The 21,058-nt window shown below is 43.9% G+C and overlaps 1 protein-coding gene across 5 annotated transcripts in view; it reads right to left on the bottom strand.

Moving 5' to 3' along the window:
• The window catches only part of PSD3 (pleckstrin and Sec7 domain containing 3), a 404,084-nt gene that overhangs the window by 300,114 nt on the left and 82,912 nt on the right, over nucleotides 1–21,058 (bottom strand). For all 5 annotated transcript variants that reach the window (XM_061134564.1, XM_061134566.1, XM_061134568.1 and 2 more), the window contains 2 exons: nucleotides 4,719–5,733; nucleotides 1,849–2,244 (listed from right to left, as the gene is read on the bottom strand). In XM_061134564.1, the coding sequence (XP_060990547.1) occupies nucleotides 1,849–2,244; nucleotides 4,719–5,733 (1,411 nt within the window). The remainder of the gene's footprint in view (nucleotides 1–1,848; nucleotides 2,245–4,718; nucleotides 5,734–21,058) is intronic.

Genomic DNA, 21,058 nt, shown 5'->3' with positions numbered 1-21,058 from the left:
CTCATCCTCTGTCATCCCCTTCTCCTCTTGCCTTCAATCTTTCCCAGCATCAGGGTCTTTTCCAAGGAGTCAGTTCTCCGAATCAGGTGGTCAAAGTATTTTCAACATCAATCCTTCCAATCAATATTCAGGACTGATTTCCTTTAGGATGGACTGGTTGGATCTCCTTGCAGAGTTTACCCTCCCTGTGGCTTCTGCAGCAAAGCCTCTCAGCCCAAAACACCTCAGGTCCAACCTATTTCAGACCTGTAATATCAACAACTCCAGAAAGCTGGACTGGAATTTCAATGAAATTATCTGCATTTTATCACGACTTACAGTTACCAGAGACCATGGTGAAACTAAGGGACTAAAGTGGCGCCATCCACCCAAGGACACACTCCTCTCAAGGAGGTCCCCTTAGAGACACTCCTCTCTCGGGCCCCTTCTAGAAACATCCCCCTCAGAGATGTGCTCTTCCCTCAGGGACGTCCCCTCTTATAGACCCAGGAAGTGTAAATGCGGCTCCATCAGCCAGTTCTAATTCACGCATTTGCTCCGGCTCCACTCTGTACCAGGTATGATGCTAGTGTTTTAATCCATATTAACTCTTTAAATCCCATGGCCACACAGCATACTAAATATCATTGGCCCCGCTATGCAAATAAACAAAAGGGGTTTCAGAGAGAATAAGAGGCTTATCCAAGAAATTCAGACCACGGTCTTCTGCCTCTGAGACTGTGTCACCCAAGAAGACAATGAACGCCCATGGTCTATTTCACATGGCAATGCAGAGCTGCGGGGTTACCATGCGCCAGGCTTGAATGTGCTCATCCAGTGAACTATAAACCTATAAACTGCTAATAGGAAATGCTTAACACAGGACAGACTGATCATCAAAACAGGCTCAGTAGAAACCTGCAATATGAATACTGACTTCTAAAAAAAGCATTGACATTTTTTCATACAACTTTAAAAGTTTATCCCAGTTTACCCTCCCCTTCACCTCCCCAGTCAGGAAAAACATAGTAAAACTAAATTCATAAAATCATTAGGAAGTTTAGCATTCTCTGTTGTTGAAGGACAGGTAAATGATGTTGAAGGACAGGTAAATGACCCCAGAGTGATGAACAAGAAGAGGTGAAATGCTGGATAATCCATAAAAAGACAGGGAATCACTAGAGGATAGCACGACATATAAATCCTACGTAACTTCTCATTTTGTGTTCCAAGCAGGCTTAAAACATAAAGTAAAGAGAGAAAATAAATATGGCGCTGACCAAGAGATCAAACTTATCAAGCCTCCTTATCAGCAGACCCCCTCGCACTGTCTCAGGAGGACATCCCAGCAGAATGAAACCTCAAAGAGCCAAGGGCCGAAAGAGACTGAAGTCACTGTCTAAACCGACAGCCTCAACTGACAATCAAGGAATCTCTGGCCTAATCAGAGACCCACCCCAAGTCATCAAGCAATGCCAGAGGCAGAAGGCAAGCCGAGCTCTCCCGACACCCCTTCCAGCACCGGGCAGGGCCGTGGCCACAAAAGCTGCATCCTGGGCACTAACACCCACTCACCACCCACAGAATCTGCGTGGGACCCTGTAGGAATTTTTACCTGTAGGAGTTTACCTGTAGGAATACAAGATACACAGCCAAACAGAATGTCCAGAGGTTGCCAATTTGGCAAACCACTAAACTGTACTCTACCTGCCCCGAAAACCCAAATTGCTTTTCACTCATGCCATTCACTTATATCCATGGAAACCGGCCCAATGCTCTCCAAATAGGTTCCACACTCAGATTTCCCAAAGGGGGAAAAAAAATGCTACAGAAACCACCAGCACGAAATTAAGAGATCAGGACCAGTACCTTTCCCAGAAAGCGATCTCTGGGGTGCCTTTCGAGTAGATGGAGTTACTGGAGCCACTCAGCCCGTTGGTGACCCCACTGGAATAGCCCATCACTATCCCGCCATCCGCCGAGATGCTCAGGACGTCCTGCTGTCCTCCCACCGACGTCCTCTCGAGGAACTGCCCGCCTTCCTTAATGCGCTGCTGTATCATTGGAGTGAGGGGCATTTCAAAGCTGAAGTAGCTATCAGGCTCTGAATACAAAGTCTCCAAGGACTCAGCACTGTAGTATAAAGAGGTGTTGTCCAAAATGGTCTCGAACTGGGAGCTGTACACGTCAGTGGAGTCTTCTGCGTATCCAGACCCAAGGATGTCATCATCTCCACCCCGCAAGTGCTCCGCTTGCTCGAGAATCCTGGAAAGCACATCGAAGTGAAGAATTTCAATATTAGGTTAATTTTTTCATTTTACTTTCTCCTCTCCAACCATATGGAAAAAGGTAGCAGTCTGTAGAGCTAGCACCTGTATTCATTTGGCTTATGTCAATATATTTAACCTATAGGTGGAGTACATCATGCGAAATGCCAGATGAATCACAAGCTGGAATCAAGATTGCTGGGAGAAATATCAATAACCTCAGATATGCAGGTGACATCACCCTTATGGCAGAAAGTGAGAAACTGAAGAACCTTTTGATGAAAGTGAAAGAGGAGAGTGGAAAAGCTGGCTTAAAACTCAACATTCAAAAAACGAAGATCACGGCATCCGGTCCCATCACTTCATGGCAAACAGATGGGGAGACAATGGAAACAGTGACAGACTTTATTTTGGCCGGTGGATTCTTTACTGTCTGAGCCACCAGGGAAGCCCAACAAATACACTAAGCTTTCATAAGTCCTGTTAATATTTTCTGATTAAATAAGACCAATAGCCCTCAAGAACTCAAGGGCTGCCCCCTGGTGACAAGAAGACAAGACTGTCGAGCGAGTTAGGTTGAGAAACAGCCAGTGAAAGACTCTTTGTGACCCTGTGGACTGTAGCCTGCCAGGCTCCTCTGTCCACAGAATTTTTCAGGCAAGTATACTCAAGTGGGTAGCCATTCCCTTCTCCAGGGGATCTTCCAGACCCATGGATCAAATCTGGGTCTCCCACCTTGCAGGCAGATTCTTTATCATCTGAGCCGCCAGGGAAGCCAAATTACTGGTCCACCCCAAACCAAATAGCATTCTGGGTCCCAAGCCTTCATGGCTCCTCAGGGGGCTGGCAGTGAAGCGGGAAGCTCAGGGAGGAAGCCATCACCCAACCCTGCTCACTCACCCCCCACCCGCCCCCAGCTGCGAGGGTCCAGCCACACGGGTAGAGTGTTACACCTTAAAAGGAGCCTGGAGGCCTCCGCGTCGCAGGTTCCAGGAAGCACACTCCCTTAGCGACAGCAGCCGTCCTTTACCAGCCCATGTGGCTCCCTCCGCCTAGACTATTCTCCCCATTCTCTGCCCCGCAAACTCCTACTGAATCCTCAAGTCTCAGCCTAATTACCACTTACACAGAGAAGCCTTCCCCAAGCCATCAATTGAATCAGCCTCTCTCCTGCATTCAAGGTGTCCCTTCTTTTCCTTGATAGAACCCAACACAGCTGGAGGCCCCATCATTATTAGTATGTCGGCCTTCCGTGGCAAACTTCATGAGGTCAGGGACCAGAGGTCATGTCTATTCTCCATGTTTTTTGTTTTTATTTTTCTTTCCTGGCCACGCCATAGAGCTTGTGGGATCTGAGTTTTCAACCAGAGAAGGAACGCATGCCCCCTGCAGAGGAGGCACAGAGGCCTAATCACGGGACCATCAGGGACTCCCCAGGGCCATGTCCATCTTGAACATTCCTTTCATGCCCAGCATCTCTAGCCATATCAAGGACACAGCAGACAACGGAAAACCATTTGTGGAAGGACAGAAAGGAAAGGAGGAATGAACGAATAAACCTGCAGAAGCGCAGACCCCAGTGGGAGGGTAATTACGGAGCCACGTGCCTTCTGAGGAAGTCTGGAGGCTCTCTGTGAAGGGGGTGGGGAGGGCAGGGAGAGGAGTCCTAAGAGCAGATCTGTGAGCCAACCACGGAGCAAGAGGCATCTCCTTACAACAGACAAGCAAAACCCTTCAGGCGCAGCACACGTTCTCCTGTGAACTACCAAAGGTGGAGGGCTGACGGGAGACGAGATGGCACACATTTGAAATGACTTTGCCGAAAAGAGCTCTCTACGGTCAGACCACTAGCTCAGGAGGTGCAGATGGACGCGCACGGCTTCCATCTCTCCAGACTCTCAGCTGGTACGGATGCCAGAAATGTAGAGAAAGTCCAGGAAATACCATATGATGCCAGGTTTTGTCATCAGGGCCATAATTCAAACAAGCTGCTTGCGAGAAGGGAGTCCCATGTCAGTGCCATGGAACAACTGGACTCTGACCTCCTGATGGCCTCTCTAAGCCTAGAAAACTGAAGCAGCCCACGCCAGAGCCTCTGCGTTCCTACATGTACAGGGGCTGTTTGCAGACAACGGGGCTGTAGCCAGAAGAAGTGCCTGAGCTAGGGCTGCAACGACTAGAGGATGTGTCAGAAGAGTCCAGACCTTTCCACAATTATCTTTCCTTATGAAAGATAACTGTGGGGTGTTTAGTTATGGTGATGCTAGAAAACTTGAAACCTGTCAAATACCAAAAAAGAAAAAGCAGAAATGGGTCCGTCCGCCCAGTTTAGGGTTCACGGTCTCCCCAGAGGGACAACGTTAGAAGCAAGGCAGCACGCGGTCACTTCTCTTCCCTTCTGCGGAGGACGTCGTGAACCTCGCTGTGGAGCACACTGCAGACATCACAGGCAGCAGGACCCCGGGAACTCACCTTTCCCCGTCCCCCTCCGGTTCAGGCCTCCTCTCCACGTGGTCCTTGTCCTCCCTCAGGAAGACTTCATCCTCTACCGTCTCAAGCAGCGGCACGGGAGGCCCCGGCCTCTCAGGAGGCGCGGAGTCACGCAGAGCGGCAGACGAGATGAGGTGGCTGGGCACTTCGGAAAACTCTCTGCTTTCAGGAGGGGCTGTCCTTCCCGGGGACGTCTGAACGTCCGCAGCGTGCCGGGCCTCCCTCTCCTCCCCTCCGGTCCACAGTGTTTCCACTCCTTGAAACGCCACATGCTTGCCCGGGCCTGGGCGTCCCCGAGCACACTGGTCAGACCTACTCTCTCTCAACAAACCAGCACCGCCCGCTGAGCTGTGGGTCGCGGGGCTGCCCGCCAAGGACGCTGGACCAGCTGGCTCTGGCACGTGGACAGCCCCCTTTCGTCCATTACTAGCTCTTAGGGATGGCTCTGCTTGAGTCTCTCCAGTTAATAGTGCAGTCAGATCCTCCTGGGTGCTCAAATAAAAATGCTCCTCAGTCGGAACTTTGGCTGAAAGAGGTATATCGGGCGACTTTTCACGGCCAGCAGGGAACAGCGCGTGGGCTTTCGCTGCTTTCTGACTGGCGGTGTCTGGCTCCTGTCCCCCCTGCTGAGCGGAACCACTAGAAACCGCAGCTCCATCCAGTACCTTTGTAGCCTGCAACGTTCCTGAAGCTATTCTGGCTTCTGTGGCTTTCAGAGCTGAAATCAGAGAGTCGATGGGTTGTAAACTCGGCTCCTTGAAGTGACTTTGAGAAGGGAGCCTTCTGACATCTTTTGGTCCTCCGGCGACACCGACAGGCCCAGAGTGACGGCCGGCAAGGGGCTGGGCCCCCTGCGGCGACCCCGGGCAGCGCAGCAGAGACTCGGCATCAAACTCCAGAGAGGCTCTCAGGCCTTCTCCACTTCCCTCCATGGTCCCATACTCCGGAAACTCATTCGTGACGTTCGGGGGGAGTAAAGTGCTTCCTCCATGATCACCTACAAAGAGAAGAGAAGAGACACGTGACTCGTTCTGAGCGGCACATTCCCATGTATGTGAATCAATTCCCACACCTATCGGGCGCTCGGTCATCCTCAGGTGGCCCTTTCACTGGCGCCTCCCCCACCCTCTGCAACACAAGCTGCTCAACACCCTGCCAGGGCGTCCCCGCCACTGGGCTTACACACGAGAACCCACAGAGGTTCTGGCATAGACAGAGGCAATCCAATTTAATCCAGCTTCTTTCCCACACATGCAACTCGGTTGCTGCATATGCAAAAACAGATTAAAATAAGGATATGTATCCCTTTCCGAATATCGCTCATGAAATAGCAACTAAAATATTTATACTGGGCACAACAACAAATTGCCTTATGACTGAACTAACAGGATCGCTGCAGTGCAATCTCTGAGACAGAGCCCCAGGAAAAAAGATATGAGCTATTTAAAGTCAGTAAATATTTTTTTCAGCTGGAAACTTCCCCTGCACTGTTGGATTTCTGTGGGGGGAAAAGATGCTTTCAGAACATCTCTGGGGAATGAGAGTGAAGTCAAAATGGAATAGGAAATTTAATATATAAAGATTTCCAGGATCCTAGCTGCATGAAATTTAAGCAGCATCTTATGCATAACCCCAATATACGAAGCAGTAAAAACAACAGTATGTATTTACTATATAGGATGCAATTAACAACCTTTTCTTATTACTATGGCAGTCACTGAGAACAAGGAAGACATTCTGACAAATACAACTTTAAATTGAGGATTTCTGGGTAACAGTTACAGTCCTGTCACCCCAGGACCCAATTTCCTTCTGAACTTGGTTTTGGTTACCTCGTACAGAGAATATTCTCATGTGCACTGGGAATGTAGTGTCCTCGCCTAGACAGTTTTATGACAGAGGACACCTGTTGCTTTTGTTACTGTTTTTCAAGCACTGCAAGCGACAGTGAAACATTTGACAGCTGTCTGAATATATACAATGAAATGACATTAAAGACTTGATTCCAAGGCATATACGCAAAACAACGTAACTTGGAAACGTGAGTTAACATTTGGTATACACAGTACAGAAAAATTGATAAATAATAATACATCTTAGAGTGTGTTCTGTTTCATATCATTTTAATAATTTGAAATATATTTTTAAATTAAATTTGAATCAACTTTGATGGGATCCAAGCAGCACTTCTCTGTGATGGTAGCATTTATAACAACTTCACAAGACAGATCTCAGAGGATGTGGCTTGCTGAAATCTGAGGAGGGAGGAACTTTCAAACCATGATTTTGAAAAGGGACAGAGTTAAAAGCAATAAAGATTTCTCTTCCTGTGGTATAATGACGTTTAGATATTTCAATAAAGAATGTGATAGGACTTTTAATTTTTCCCCTTTTAAGATTCAGTTACCTTTAATATATCATAAAATTGTGCAACCATCACCACTATTTAACTCTAGAACATTTTCATCACCTCCCAGCACCACCAAAAAACCTCTATCTATTAACCGTCACTCTTCAAGCCCTGGTAAATACCATCCTACCTTCTGTCTCTATAGATCTGTGTGTTCTACTTCGTATCAACAGAATTACACAATATGAGACACTGTCTTTTTTTTTTACATAGCACAGTGGTTTCAAGGTTCATCCTTGTACCTTCTTCCCACTCATCTGCTGATGGGCATTGGTGTTATTTCCACACTTTGGCTACTATGAATAATGAACATTTGTGTACGAGTTTTTGTGTCTACATTTATTTCCAGTTCTCTTGGATATATACCTATGAGTGGATTCTGGGTCACATGGTAACTCTGTGTTTAATGTTTGGAGAAACCGCCAGCTTTCCAAAGCAACTGCACCATTTTACATTCCTACCAGCAAAGTCTGAGGGTTCTAATACAGTCCATATTTTTATCACAGCTGTCACAGTGGGTGTGAAATGACACCCCACTGGGGTTTTGATTTGCATTTCCCTAGTGAAAAGGGAGGAGAAGGAAATGGCACCCCACCCCAGTACTCTTGCCTGGAGAATCCCATGGACGGAGGAGCCTGGTAGGCTGCAGTCCATGGGGTTGCTAAGGGTCGGACACGACTGAGCGACTTCACTTTCACTTTTCACTTTCATGCCTTGGAGAAGGCACTGGCAACCCACTCCAGTGTTCTCGCCAGGAGAAACCCAGGGATGGGGGTACCTGGTGGGCTGCCATCTGTGGGGTCGTACAGAGCTGGACATGACTGAAGCGACTTAGCAGCAGCAGCAGCAGCAGTGAGAAGGGAATGGTAACCCACTCCAGTGTTCTTGCCTGAAGAACCCTATGTACAGAGGATCCTGGTGGTCTACAGCTCACAGGGTCGAACACAGTCGGACACGACTGAAGAGACTTAACACATACATGCACAGTGGTTGATGGTGTTGAGAACCTCGTCACACGCTTGTTGACCATCTGTGTGGGTTCTTCAGAGAAACAGCCATCCACATCCTTTGCCCACCTTATAACTGGGTGACTTCGCTTTTCGCTGTTGAGTGTAAGGCTCCTTTACACATTCGGAACAGAAGCTCCTCCTCAGACATGCACTTTGCAGACATTTTCTTCCGTCCTGTGCGTTGTCTTTCCAGTTAGTCTATGGTGCCTTTTTGAAGCACAATTCTTCTTTAAATTTTGATAAAATCCAACTTATCTATTTTTTTATTTTGTTGCTTATGTTTCTGGTGTCATAAGTAACAGTTCAGTTCAGTCACTCAGTCGTGTCCGACTCTTTGCGATCCCATGGACGGCAGCACACCAGGCTTCCCTGTCCATCACCAACTCCCAGAGTCCACCCAAACCCATGTCCATTAAGTCAGTGACGCCATCCAACCATCTCATCCTCTGTCGTCCCCTTCTCCTCCTGCCCTCAATCTTTCCCAGCATCAGGAACAAGTTATTGTCTAATCCAAGGTCACAAAGATTTATTCTTTTTTTAAGAGTTTTACAGTGTTAGCTACTACATGCAGACCTTCGTTCCATTCTGAGTTAACTTTTTACAAGGTATGGAGATATAACTTTACTCTGTCGCATGTGGCTATCCACTTGTCCGAGCACTGCTGCTGAAAAACCTATTACTTCCCCCACTGAACTGCATAATACCCTTGAAGAAAATCAACTGACCATAAATGTGAAGGTTTATGTCTGGACTCTGAATTCTACTCCATTGAGCCTGAAGCCAGTGTAACGCCATCTTGATCATCGTGGCTGCGCAGAAGTAAAATCAGTAAGTGTGCGTCCTCCTGCTTTGTTCTTCCTTCTCCTGGTTGTGGTGGCTACTCTGGGCCCCTGGCATTTCCAGTATGAATTTTAGGATCAGCTGCTAGACAGCTCAAACTGTCATAGAGGCTGGGATGAATCTGTGGAGCACTGCCTCCTAACAATATTACTATCAGGTCTTTTGATCCACGACTATACGATGTCTCTCCATTTAATTTTCTTTCATTTCTTTTAACATCTTTTTGTTTCAAACGTACAAGTTTGACACTACTTTTGTTAAACTTATTCCCCTAAGTATTTTCTTTTTGATGCTATTATAAGTAGAATTTTTTCCATTTCAGATCCTTCACTGCTAGCATATAGAAATACAGCTGGTTGCCGAACTTACAAGTTCTAATGGTTTCTTTGTGGATTCCTTCAGTTCAGTTCAGTCACTCAGTCATGCTCGACTCTTTGCGACCCCATGAATCGCAGCACGACGTGGATTCCTTAGGCTTTCCTACATACGAGATCATGTTATCTGTGAACAGAGGAAGTTTTACTTTTTTTCTTTCTTATCTAGATGCCTTTTATTTCTTTTTCTTGCCTAATAGCACTGGCCAGAACCTCCATTACAATGCTCCACAGAACTGGTAAGAGGTAGACGTCTGTGCGTCATTCTGGATCTTACGAGAAAGCTTTCAGTATGAAGTATGATGTTAGCTGTGGGGTTTTCACAAATGCCCTATATCAGAATAAGGAAGATCCCTTTTATTTCTAGTTTATCAAGTGTTTCTATCATGAAAAGGTACCGAATTTTGTCAAATGTCTTTTTCTCTGTCAGTTGAGATTCCCATGTGGATTCTGTCTTTTATTCTAGTCAGAAGTCACCAACAGACTTCTATGTACTGAGCCAACCTTGCAATCTTGGAACAAATGCCACTTGGTCATGCTGTAGAATCCTTTTTTACATGACGCTAGATTCAGCTTTCTAGTGTTTCCGCACCTATATTCATAAACGCTGCTGGGCTGTAATTGTCTTGTGCTATCTAGTGTGGGCAGTAACTGGCGTCATAAAATAATTTGCGAAGTACTGGCATTTGTTTACATCTTTTTACATGTTTTTAAAAACATTTTTCATATTTTACACTTTTTAGGCTTTTAACAGTTTTTTTCTTCCTTAATCATATGGGGGACTTAAAATTCTTCTGGCAGTTTAAAAGCTATAAATTTATTGCTAAAATACAAAGAAAGAAAAAGTATACAATCCAAAAGCCTGGGCTTTTTTAACATAGTAAAATAGCCTTAAATTATTAGAAAAGTACTTAGTTCACAGGTGGAAATATTTCCTATAGATGTTTTATATAAGTGAGAGTACGTCTTTACAAGGGGCTTCACAGATAGTTCAAAGGTAAAGAATCTGCCTGCCAATGCAGGAGACCCAGGTTCGATCCCTGAGTCAGGAAGATCCCCTGGAGAAAGAAATGGCAACCCAGTTCAGTATTCTTGCCTGGAGAATCCCATGGACATATCAGCCTGGCAGGCTACAATCCATGGAGTCACAAAAGAGTCAGACACGACTTAGCGACCAAACAATAGCACATGCCTTTACAAAAACTTGAAGATCATATAATATAAAATGGCAAAAGTCAGAGGAATCAAATTAATTCAGTTACCTTACATAATTAGCAAGAAAACAGGCCCATCAGAATAATGGACTTGCCAACATGACATAACAAAAACCAGAGCTTATCTAATCTACCTCTACTAAGCTTTACATCTCCCTCTTCCCTCCATCTTTATTGGAAGTGAGCTGACCTAGTGTGCATCTTCAGTCTTTTCCCTGAAATTTAAAAACACCTTCTGAAATGATTATCCAAAGTCCAGCCTTGTCTCCCACTTCATCTTATATACAATAATCTTCCTAAAGCAAAAACTTCAGTTGCTTTCAGTAATTCTTCGCCGCCTACAGAATAAAGTCTAAAATTCAAACTCCTTCATCCAGGAGTTGAGATCCATAATCCAGCCCCAGTCCATCTTTCTCATCTACTCTCTCCTCTCGCTCAACAACCCTGTGGATACCTCTGCTTCTCTGAGGGTGTCGCAGCACACGAACACTCCTGGAAGGTCCTCTCTAACATACGCCAGAAATCAAGCTGACACTCAGCTTTTTATTCCCTTGGCTTCACTCCATCTCTTCTCTGCATATGACACACTTTTTCTTCTCGCTTCTATACGATCAGAGTATTTTCATCTTTCAAGATCTAACTTAAATCTGCTCTCTTAACTAAGTGTTCCCTTAATCACCAGCCCTTGCAAGAATTCACCTGCTTACAAATGTCAAGGGAACTTTATATCTGGTATACACACATAAAATAAATTATCAGGATATTAGTTCAAATTTTAAAGCTTCAAAAGACTACAATTTTTAACCTATCATGAAGTGTTCTATGAAAGCTGTCCATATTTAACCCAAATTTAGTAAGCTGAATCTAGCAAAATATCAAAAAGGATTATACACCATGATCAAGTGGCATTTATTCCTGAAGTCAAAGGTGTATTTAACATCAAAACATACTATCATGAAATCCATTCAACAGAAGGAAGAAAAGTTAAATTTCATCAGTTAAGAACCCACTTAGTTCCTAACAGTTTAAATTGCCATTTATAAAACGACCGCTAATGTAAACATAGGCACACTGGGTCAAAGAAAAGTCAATACAAATTTAAAAAAAAAAGGGGGGGACATCAAAGAAATTAAGTAACTTCTCCACCCCATTCTAACACTTTTCACTGAGATGGACTGGCATTAATTGTGGGCAAATGCCTGTGATGTCTCTGTACATTTTATTTTTGGCTGCGCTGGGTCTCTGATGACGCATGCCGACTCTCTGTAGTTTAGTGGGTGGCGTTTTCACCGCGGAGGTTTCTCTTGTGGAGCACAGTCTCCAGGTTGAAGGGCTCAGCAGTTGTGGTGCACGGGCTTAGTCATCCCGAGGCATGAGGAATCTTCCCAGACTAGGGATCAAACCCATGTCCCCTGCACTGGCAGGCAGATTCTTTAACCACTGAGCCTGTGATGTCTTGATAAGCAGCTTGGCATCTGGTCAAAGGCAGGGAGGAAAAGGAGAATGCAAAGCGCGCCCCGAGTGGCAAGCAGCTTTACTACTCCAACCAGCCCTCTGGCCCTGCATTATAGAACTAGTCTGTCTAATCAGCTTTGTTCACTTGTCTCCTAGATAAGGACTAGTACAGACCAGGGGGAGTAAATGTTCTGAGAGGCTAAGTGACATGACCAAGGTAAATGAACCCGATGTTCAATAAGGTATTTTACAAGAATTAAAAGTCAGAACTAGATTCCTGGTCTTTTATCTCTCAGGAGTAAATTCCTAAGGAAAACTAAGAGGTAGCTGAATTGTCAGACTGTCATTTCTAATAGCATACAAAAATAAAAAGCAAAAAATCTTCTAGTTGCGGGTTCTGGGTAGAAATAGCCTTAAATGTCAGGTGGCTCTTGATCCTAGCATTTGTTACAGAACTCAGCATAACATCAAATCTTTCCTTTCACCTAAGGCACCTCTATGTTAGCATGCACAGTGGTTTAATTTTGCTGTTTGCATTTCTTCTCACCACTTGAACTGTCTTTAACAACAACCGAAGCTTCATAAAATATTAACCTTGACCTTCTTATTTAGAATTTCTAATGTCTTCCTTATGTTTAAAAAATAGAGCTATTTATTGCTAGGGGGATTTAAAGAAAGGCCAAATTCTTCTTTTACCCTAAGACTTTTTTTCTGTTCCCTTTTAAAACCAGGCCATGGATACTTGCCATTAAATGACCACCGTTTCCAAAATCCATTCAGCAAACATTCATTAATAACCGGCTAGGTACTGAACACAGGGCATTCAGAACTAAACGCTGCTGGCGTGTGACTAGTCTCTTTCGCGTGTTTAAAAGCTCACGCTGGCCATGTGCGAAGGATGCGCAGGGTAAAGTACGGACACAAACAGAGCCAACCACGGGTGACAGCCCGGGCAAGATGGAGAGGCCTGTGGCCAGGACAGAGGCCACCACCTCCCCAGCCTCCGTCCCCCTCTCTCCGTCCCCCTCTCTGCTGTCAGCCTGCTGCCCGGAGAACGTGCCCAGCCTGTGCCGCTGCTGTGGGCTCCAGGCCTCACTCGTGAGAGCTCCTGCCTTCTGTCAGTCTGCATCTACTACTGAAGCAAGAATCTAGCTGAAAAGCGAAATAGCTGCTTCTCCTCTAGAAAATCTCGCTGAATTAGGCCTGCCCAAATTTGGTCTCATATCTGTGACAATGGGATTTGCTAAGTACCGAAAAAAAAAAAAAAGAGAGAGAAGAAGATTTTAGCACTTACCTAAATATAAACCACACACTAGTAGAATTTGAATTAATAAGAGTTTTTATAGCTTTTCTGCATTTATTTTCCTCCCTCAAAGAAATTAAAATGTAGTGTAAAGTGCGTAGGAGGGAAGGGAAGGGAGAGAGAAGAGCTTGTCACACTCATGTGAAATACATATACTTTGGGGAGGGGTATCTATTTATACTCCCCTTTCTATGGAGTCGTATCTGCTGCTTTGTGTATTTGGTCAGATTCCTAACAAATTATTTTCTGTTATTTCCTGATGCTTTTCCTGTGATGCACAAAATCCACTTGTTAAAAAAAGTTTTTTTCTGTTTTAATATAGAGAAAAATGGGATACTTTTGAAAGTTAACAAGAACAATTTCAGGAGTGCTTTGGGTTGTATATTACATAGCCATCCATTTCTGGAACACAGATACAGAACTGTAATAAAATGCAATGTGATTTAAAACAAGTTCTTCTACATCAAACGAAAAAGTTTCTGTACAAAGGAAACCATCAAGAAAATGAGAAGGCAATCTACTGAATGGGAATAAATATTTGCAAATCATATATCTGATAAGGAGTTCACATCCAAAATATATAAAGAGGGCTTCCCTGGTGGTGCAGTGGATAAGAACCTGCCTGCCAATGCAGCAGACACGGGTTCGATGCCTGGTCCGGGAAGATGCCACATGTTGCAGAGCAACTAAACCATGGGCCGCAACCGCTGAGCCTAAGCTCTAGAGTCTGCATACCGCGCCCACTGAGCCCGCGTGCCTAGAGCCAGGGCCCGGCAACAAGAGAAGCCACGACAGTGAGGAGCCGCCCACTGCAATGAAGAGAAGCCCCTGCTCTCCACAACCAGCAGAAGTCCACACAAAGCAACGAAGACTCAGCACAAAAATAAGAGAAATAAATAAAAATTTTTAAATATATGTATAAAGAACTCTATTTAAACTTACATTTATTTATATCCCCTGTTTATACGCCCTTACATAACTTATTAGCAAAAAAAAAAAAATCTGATCTAAAGATGAGGAGGTAAAAAATTAAATAAATTAAAATGAGCAGATCTGAATGGGTATTTTTCCAAAGAAGACATACAATGACCAACAGCTACATGCAAAGATGCTCAACATGACTAATCCTCAGGAAAATGCAAATTAAAACCACAATAATCATGATTTGAACCAATTCTAGAGAATCTTGTGGTCCCAGTTGTCCCATGTTTTCCTGTCACAAAAGATTCTTGTTTTCCCTGGCTTAATCCAAATCTCTGCTTTTTATTATACCTGATATAAAAGAATAAAGAGCACCACAAAAAGCCAAAAAATAAAAATAAAACCACAATAAGGTATATCGCTCACACCTGTTAGAATGACTATAACCAAAATGGTAATGTTGGTGAGGATGTGAAGAAAAGGGAGCCCTAGTACACTGTTGGTGGGACATAAATTAGTGCAGCCTCCTATGGAGACTCCTCAACAGATTAAAAACAGAACCACATAGAATACAGCAAGTCCACTTACGGGGATTTACCTGAAGGAAACAAAAACACTAACTGGAAAAGACATCGGCACCCTTACGTTGACATTTTTTACAACAGCCAAGAAATGGAAATAATCTAAGTGACCGTTAATGGATGAAAAGATAAAGAAACTGTGTGTATATTAATACATAGTATATGTCTATATAATATTAACATATTAATATATTAAATTAGCCATAAAAAAGGATACTGTTGGATATTATTATGGAATAATACGGATCTTGTTCAGCCATAAAAAACAATAAATCTTGCCATTTGCAACACATGATCGGACCTTGAGGTGGTGGTGTAGTCACTAAGTCGTGTCTGACTCTTGCGACTCCATGGACTGTAGCCCTCCAGGCTCCTCTGTCCATGGGATTTCCCAGGCAAGAATACTGGAGTGGGTTGCCATTTCTTCTCCAGGAGATCTTCCCCAACCAGGGATTGAACCCGGGTTTCCTGCATTGGTGGGTGGATTCTCTACTGACTGAACCACCAAGGAAGCTCAGAAAGTGTTACGTCACTCAGTTGTGTTCAGTTGTGTCCGACTCTTTGGGATCTCATGGACTGCAGCCTGCCAGGCTCCTCTGTCCGTGGGATTTTACAGTTCTCTGAGACTGGAGAGGGTTGTCATTCCCTTCTCCAGGGGATCCTCCCAACTCTGGGATCGAACCCAGGTCTCTTGCATTTCAGGTGGATTCTTTACCATCTGAGCCATGAGGGGACCTTGAGGGCATTACACTAAATGAATTAAGTCAGAGGAAGACAAGTACTAAACGATCACTCTTATTTGTGAAATCTTAAAAAAAAAGAGCAAAACAAGATCATAGATACAAAGGACAAACTAGAAGTTGCCAGAAGGATTAGGGTGAGGAGTAGGTGAAATGGGTGAAGTGGTTCAAAGAGTACACACTTTCAATTACAAAATAATCAAGTGGATGCAATATATAGCATGGGGATCATGGTTAATAACATTGTGTTGCATATTTGAAAGTGGGTAAAAGAGTAAATCTTAAAAGTCCTCATCACAAGAAAAAACCTTTTATAAGTATGGAGGGTGATGGACATATTGTGATCACTTCACAATATGTAACATTATACAATATGTAATATTACGCTGTATGTCTGAAACTAATTTAATGGTGTATGTCAATTATAACTCAAAAAAGTTCTCAGGATCATGGGGAAACAAGCCTACTCCAAAAAAGGAGCTTCAGAAAAGCCCTGGCCCTTCTAAGAATGATCCTGTCCGAGGATCAGCAGATGAAATGGATTTCTTTCTACTCTGGGTAACAAACTCTTTCAAAGAAAAGGGCTGAAATGGGGGAGGTGGGGAGGAAGAAAAAAGAAAAAGAACGAGTTGGCAAGCCTGCTGCAGACTTGGTCACAGTTTCACTGTAGAAATGTGAAGTAAAGACGTTTATCATGAGGGATTCTGAGGAACTGGATGTAGGCTTCCCAAAAGACTATGATGGCCATGTCCGTGAAACACCAGTTACAAATCACACATTCCCTAGGAACTGGGCCCAGTCATTTTGAGGAAAAGGATCTACCTTTGTTCTGTCTTGTTGTATTGCCACTAGAACATAAACTCCAAAACAACTCTGTCTGATATCTTTACCATTATTATATCCCCAGAGCCCAGAATAACAGTACCAAGCAAAATGGATATATTTGTTGAATCAATGAATGAATGAATAATATCCTACAACCAACAGGATACCGTTTAATAGAATTTCAAAAGAGAAACAGAAAGATGCTTCCCAAAACATAAGCAAAATACTACATGCCAATGCCACTCAAATTCTGTCCCCCACTCCCAAGGACAGGCTGAACAGAATGCTGGAAACACTGTGGGGGGCGGGGAGGTCCTGCCTAACTTTGGAACTACCTAATTCTTCCACTTCATCAGCCAACATTTATTGTGCGCCAAGAATATGCTGAGCACTGGAAAACAGAGCCACAAGCAAGGCCATCAAGGAGTTTGCAGCCCAGCAACTCCATCTGCACGTACTGTCTACTGCAGACAAAGTTTAAGCAGCGGTCAAGTTAAGTGGGGACAACTTGGCCGTAGTTTTAGAATGCACCATAATCCTCCATGGACAATTACCACTAAACTTAAATTTCTCAACTGATTATCTTACTCTCCAAATGCTATGCTGTTCCATATGGCAGTCTCAGTCACATAAAACTACTTAAATTTAAATTAATTAAAATTAAATAAAATTGAAAACCCAGTGCTCCATATGTAGCTGGCTACAACACTGCAGCAGGCACAGAGAAGACTTTCTCCTGCTCATGAGAAGCCTGTTTGAAAGCACTGCCCTAGAACCTTTCTACTCAAAGTGTGGCCACGGAGCAGCAGCAGCATCACCCAAGTGTTTGTTCAAAACGCAGACTCAGATGTCAGGTCAGACCTTCCTAATCAGAATCCGTACCTCCAAAAAGAACCCCGGGTGATCTGCATACATCTAAAATATGGAAGCACTCCTCCAGACAACCACCACAATATCTATGAATTGTACTGACTACATTTAAATAACAGGTTTTTACTCTAAAAGATAATCTCAAGAGTTCCTGCCTCCTGACTGAAAGGCCCAAGGGTTCAATTAAGTAAACAAGTAAAGAGGCAGTCTCTCCTTCCTGCCCAGAGAAAGGCTGTGCCTTCTGGCCTGGGTTTGCCTTCCAGCTGATCCAGCATCCTTTCAGCAGAGGAAGAGAACCACCTAGACTGTGATGGGACCCTGTCTTTAGTTTATAGCTCACAGAGAATTTCTCTCACAATGAATGATGGTCAACGACTCTACCCTTACACAGAAGATCATAAAGTCCTTAAAAAAAAAAAAAAAAAGACTACAAATGTAAACCTGAGCATTAGTAAACGCCCATACATTAACATCTGTACGTAGCCTTAGAGAAATTACACTGGAGCTTAAAGGAAAGGAGCTGAGGGAAGGTAAGGTTTTTCTATCTTTAAAAACTGGGATATTTCCCCAGACTTTCAATGGTCATGTCATTGGATAGATCACTTGTAAAATAAAAATGGACGGGCAAATTCACTTTTGTACCGCCCTTTCAAGAGAACACTGTTTTTTGTGAGCATGGTTCAGCAGATTTTCAGTCCTTTCTAAATCACGGCTAACCTAGCCACTGGAAGTCCGTTTCTCTCCTTTCCCTGTAGGTTGTTCATAAATGCAATAACATCCATGGTGCTCTCTGTTCCCTAATGAATATCAGTTAGTAAACATCTTAAAACTTACAAAATCAGTTAGTATGATAAAAGAACTATAAATTCTTAAGTTATTTCAACATTGGAAAATTGATAGAACTTTCAGGCTTAAAGACACACTGCCCCTGGCCTGTCAAGGAAGAATTCAATCCCATAGACAGAGGGTGACTGATTTTTCCCCTCTAGTCTGAAATTTCATAAATCAATTAAAAAAACTGAAGACAGAGGTCCAATTTACAAAGCAACATAATAAGCCTTGCAGAGTAAAATATCTCAAGTACATTTTACCCATAAGTAATCATAATCCTTGGGCTTCCCTGGTGGCTCAGTGGTAAAGAATTCACCTGCCAATGCAGGACATGCAGTTTCCATCACTGATCTGCAAAGATCCCCTGAAGAAGGAAATGGCAACCCACTCCAGGATTCCTGCCTGGAGAACCCCATGGACAGAGGAGTCAAGCAGGTCCAAGGGGTCACAAAGAGTCAGATACAACTTAGCAACTAAACAACAAGAAATTATAATCCATAATTGTGAATAATAGTGATCAATGCTTTTGTGTCTAATAATCAATAAATCCCTCCAGTAATAGAGATGCATTTAGGATTTCGATTTGCAATGCAATAGAAAAATTTGTATTTAAAAAAGAAAACAGAAGAATAATCTATTTTTACTAAGCAACAGAAAACATATTCAGTATGATAAAATGGCACAAAATGAGTATGAGTAATGATAATTTGCTAAGTGAGTAATCTAAGTACATTATATTTTGGTACACACTCTTCACTCTAATAAAAGTCACACTTTGGAGAAGGCTGTACTTGAGGGTGCTGGCTATTATCGGGTCACTAGCAACTCTCTAAAAAGCACAGATATAGAAGGTATTTATGTACTACAAGACCCAGGAAAAGGTCTGCCAACCACTACACAAACTATTAGTATGTGCACACAAGTAGAGACTGCTCCATTAATTGGACACTTCTCCCCAGGTGATTAATAGTTACAGCTGTGCTCACCACAAACTCAATTTTACATGCTAATGAATCAGAGCCCAATTTTTCTCCTTTGATTCTAATCCCCGGGGAAATAAGACTAGCTTCCCATTCCAGTCAACTGCAGAGGAGCTCTGTGAGCTGGGAGTGGCAGCTCACAGCACCTGGAAGGGAAAAACTTGAGCTAAGGAGCGGCCGCAATCCTAACCCCAGGTCTCCGCCCGTGTGCAGAGCACTGGCGCTCACCCCGGAGATGAAATTCTAAGCTACAGGGGCTGAATTCAGGTCTGTCTGTAAAATCACGGTTTCTAAAGCTGGTCTGCTCTTCTCAGGCAGCGGGCTTCTCCACCTTGATCCACCACCCACTCTCATCTGTGTCTTCTTCCGTCTGCCCTGTGCTTCCCCTACCAGACTTGCCGCTTCTGATCACCGCTGCTCTTCTGACTGCAAGCATCCTAGCTTTTCCTACTTCTTCCTGCTAGGAATTCAAACTTTCAAAAACCCAATTTCATGTTTTCATTCTTCCCAGCTTCACGGATGTAGCTGGTACAGGGCACTGGGGAGGGCAGGGAGTACAGCTGCCGGTCTGAGACACCGGATTGAAAGCTGATCGCCACGACGGCTTGAGATAACACCTCGGTCACAGCACAGCAATACCACTTCTCTTTTGTGGCAAAAATATTCAAGATCGACTCTCTTAGCCGCTTCGAAGTATATCATACAATATTACTAACTGTAATCACGACGATGTACATTAGAGCCCCAGAACTCACTGACCTTCTAACTGAACCTTTGCACCCTTGGGCCAACTTCTCATTTTCCCTACCCAACAGCGCCTGGTCACCACTATTCTACCCTCTGGAAACCCAATTTTTAAATTTCTCTGACTTAATTGTTTGTTTTTTAATTTTATTCCTAAAAGCAAATAAAGTTTAAACTTTCACAGAACTCCACAGTCTTATTTATAGCAGGCTCTCTTCTGCTAAAGTCAACACAGATATGGTATGGTAGTACTAATATAAATCCTTACATATTTTATTAAATATTTTAATATTGAAACTGATATTAAAGAAATTTAATACTTAAGACATTAACATTTTAAGTACTAATTCTTGTTTTAAAACCAGAAACGCTAGCAGCTGGACTGCCCAGCAGTGATGAGCTGCTGCAGCCGGGGACTTCCCTAAAGTGCTGGGTGTCAAGACAGACGCCAGGTGCAGTGGAAAACAACAGCTCCAGTCTGCCTCCCGCCTGTCACAAGCCGTAGCAGGTCCAGATTCACATTCAGTAGTTCTCATGCTCAGTAAGAGCATCCCACAGTTGTGCTAAGGATTCAGGCTGCAAGTCAACATGAGCAATGGTTCCAAGTATCTCTGAAAATGCAAACTGCAGCAAAGTCAACTTCCCTGATGAGAAATAAACCTTGAAATACTCTTAAGGTGACACTCTCAACAGATTAGAAGAACACATCCCAGTGTGTAAACTGAGGAAAAATAAACCCCCAGCAGAGACCAACTCAGCCCCCGGTGCTCTGCAAGCCAGCGTCTGTCCCGGCACCCAGGCAGAACGGGAGGAGAGCAGTCTGGGCTCTTTAAGAGAAGCTCCGCCCCTACTCCCATCCAAAGCCTCCACATCAGGTCTCTAAAACTACAGGGGTAGCCGGTTCCTCTTTCTATATAATACGTCCAAAAATGGGGAGAAACGGGGTGATGGAATTCTGAGCTCCCAAGGGGGGGGGGGGGGACAATGAAAGGAAATAAAATTACAGGTAAGCATAATATTCTGCTTTCTACCTAAAAATAAATAATTTGAAAAATCCAATGTCAGATGCTAAAATAAACATTCCAGGTGAAAGCCAGGGGAGGGACTGGGCGATGGCGCTCGGAGGGCAGTTGGTGTCTTTCGGGCGCTGGGGAATTAAAGAACAGCTGGCGTGGGCAGCCCTGGAATAAATGCGGAATGTGCTTCTCTGGTCGGGATTCAACA

This window comes from Dama dama, chromosome 32 (assembly GCF_033118175.1).
Source record: "Dama dama isolate Ldn47 chromosome 32, ASM3311817v1, whole genome shotgun sequence".
NCBI lineage: Eukaryota > Metazoa > Chordata > Mammalia > Artiodactyla > Cervidae > Dama > Dama dama.
The sequence above is the reverse complement of the archived record's forward strand: the minus strand, read 5'-3'. Positions and strand labels throughout refer to the sequence as shown.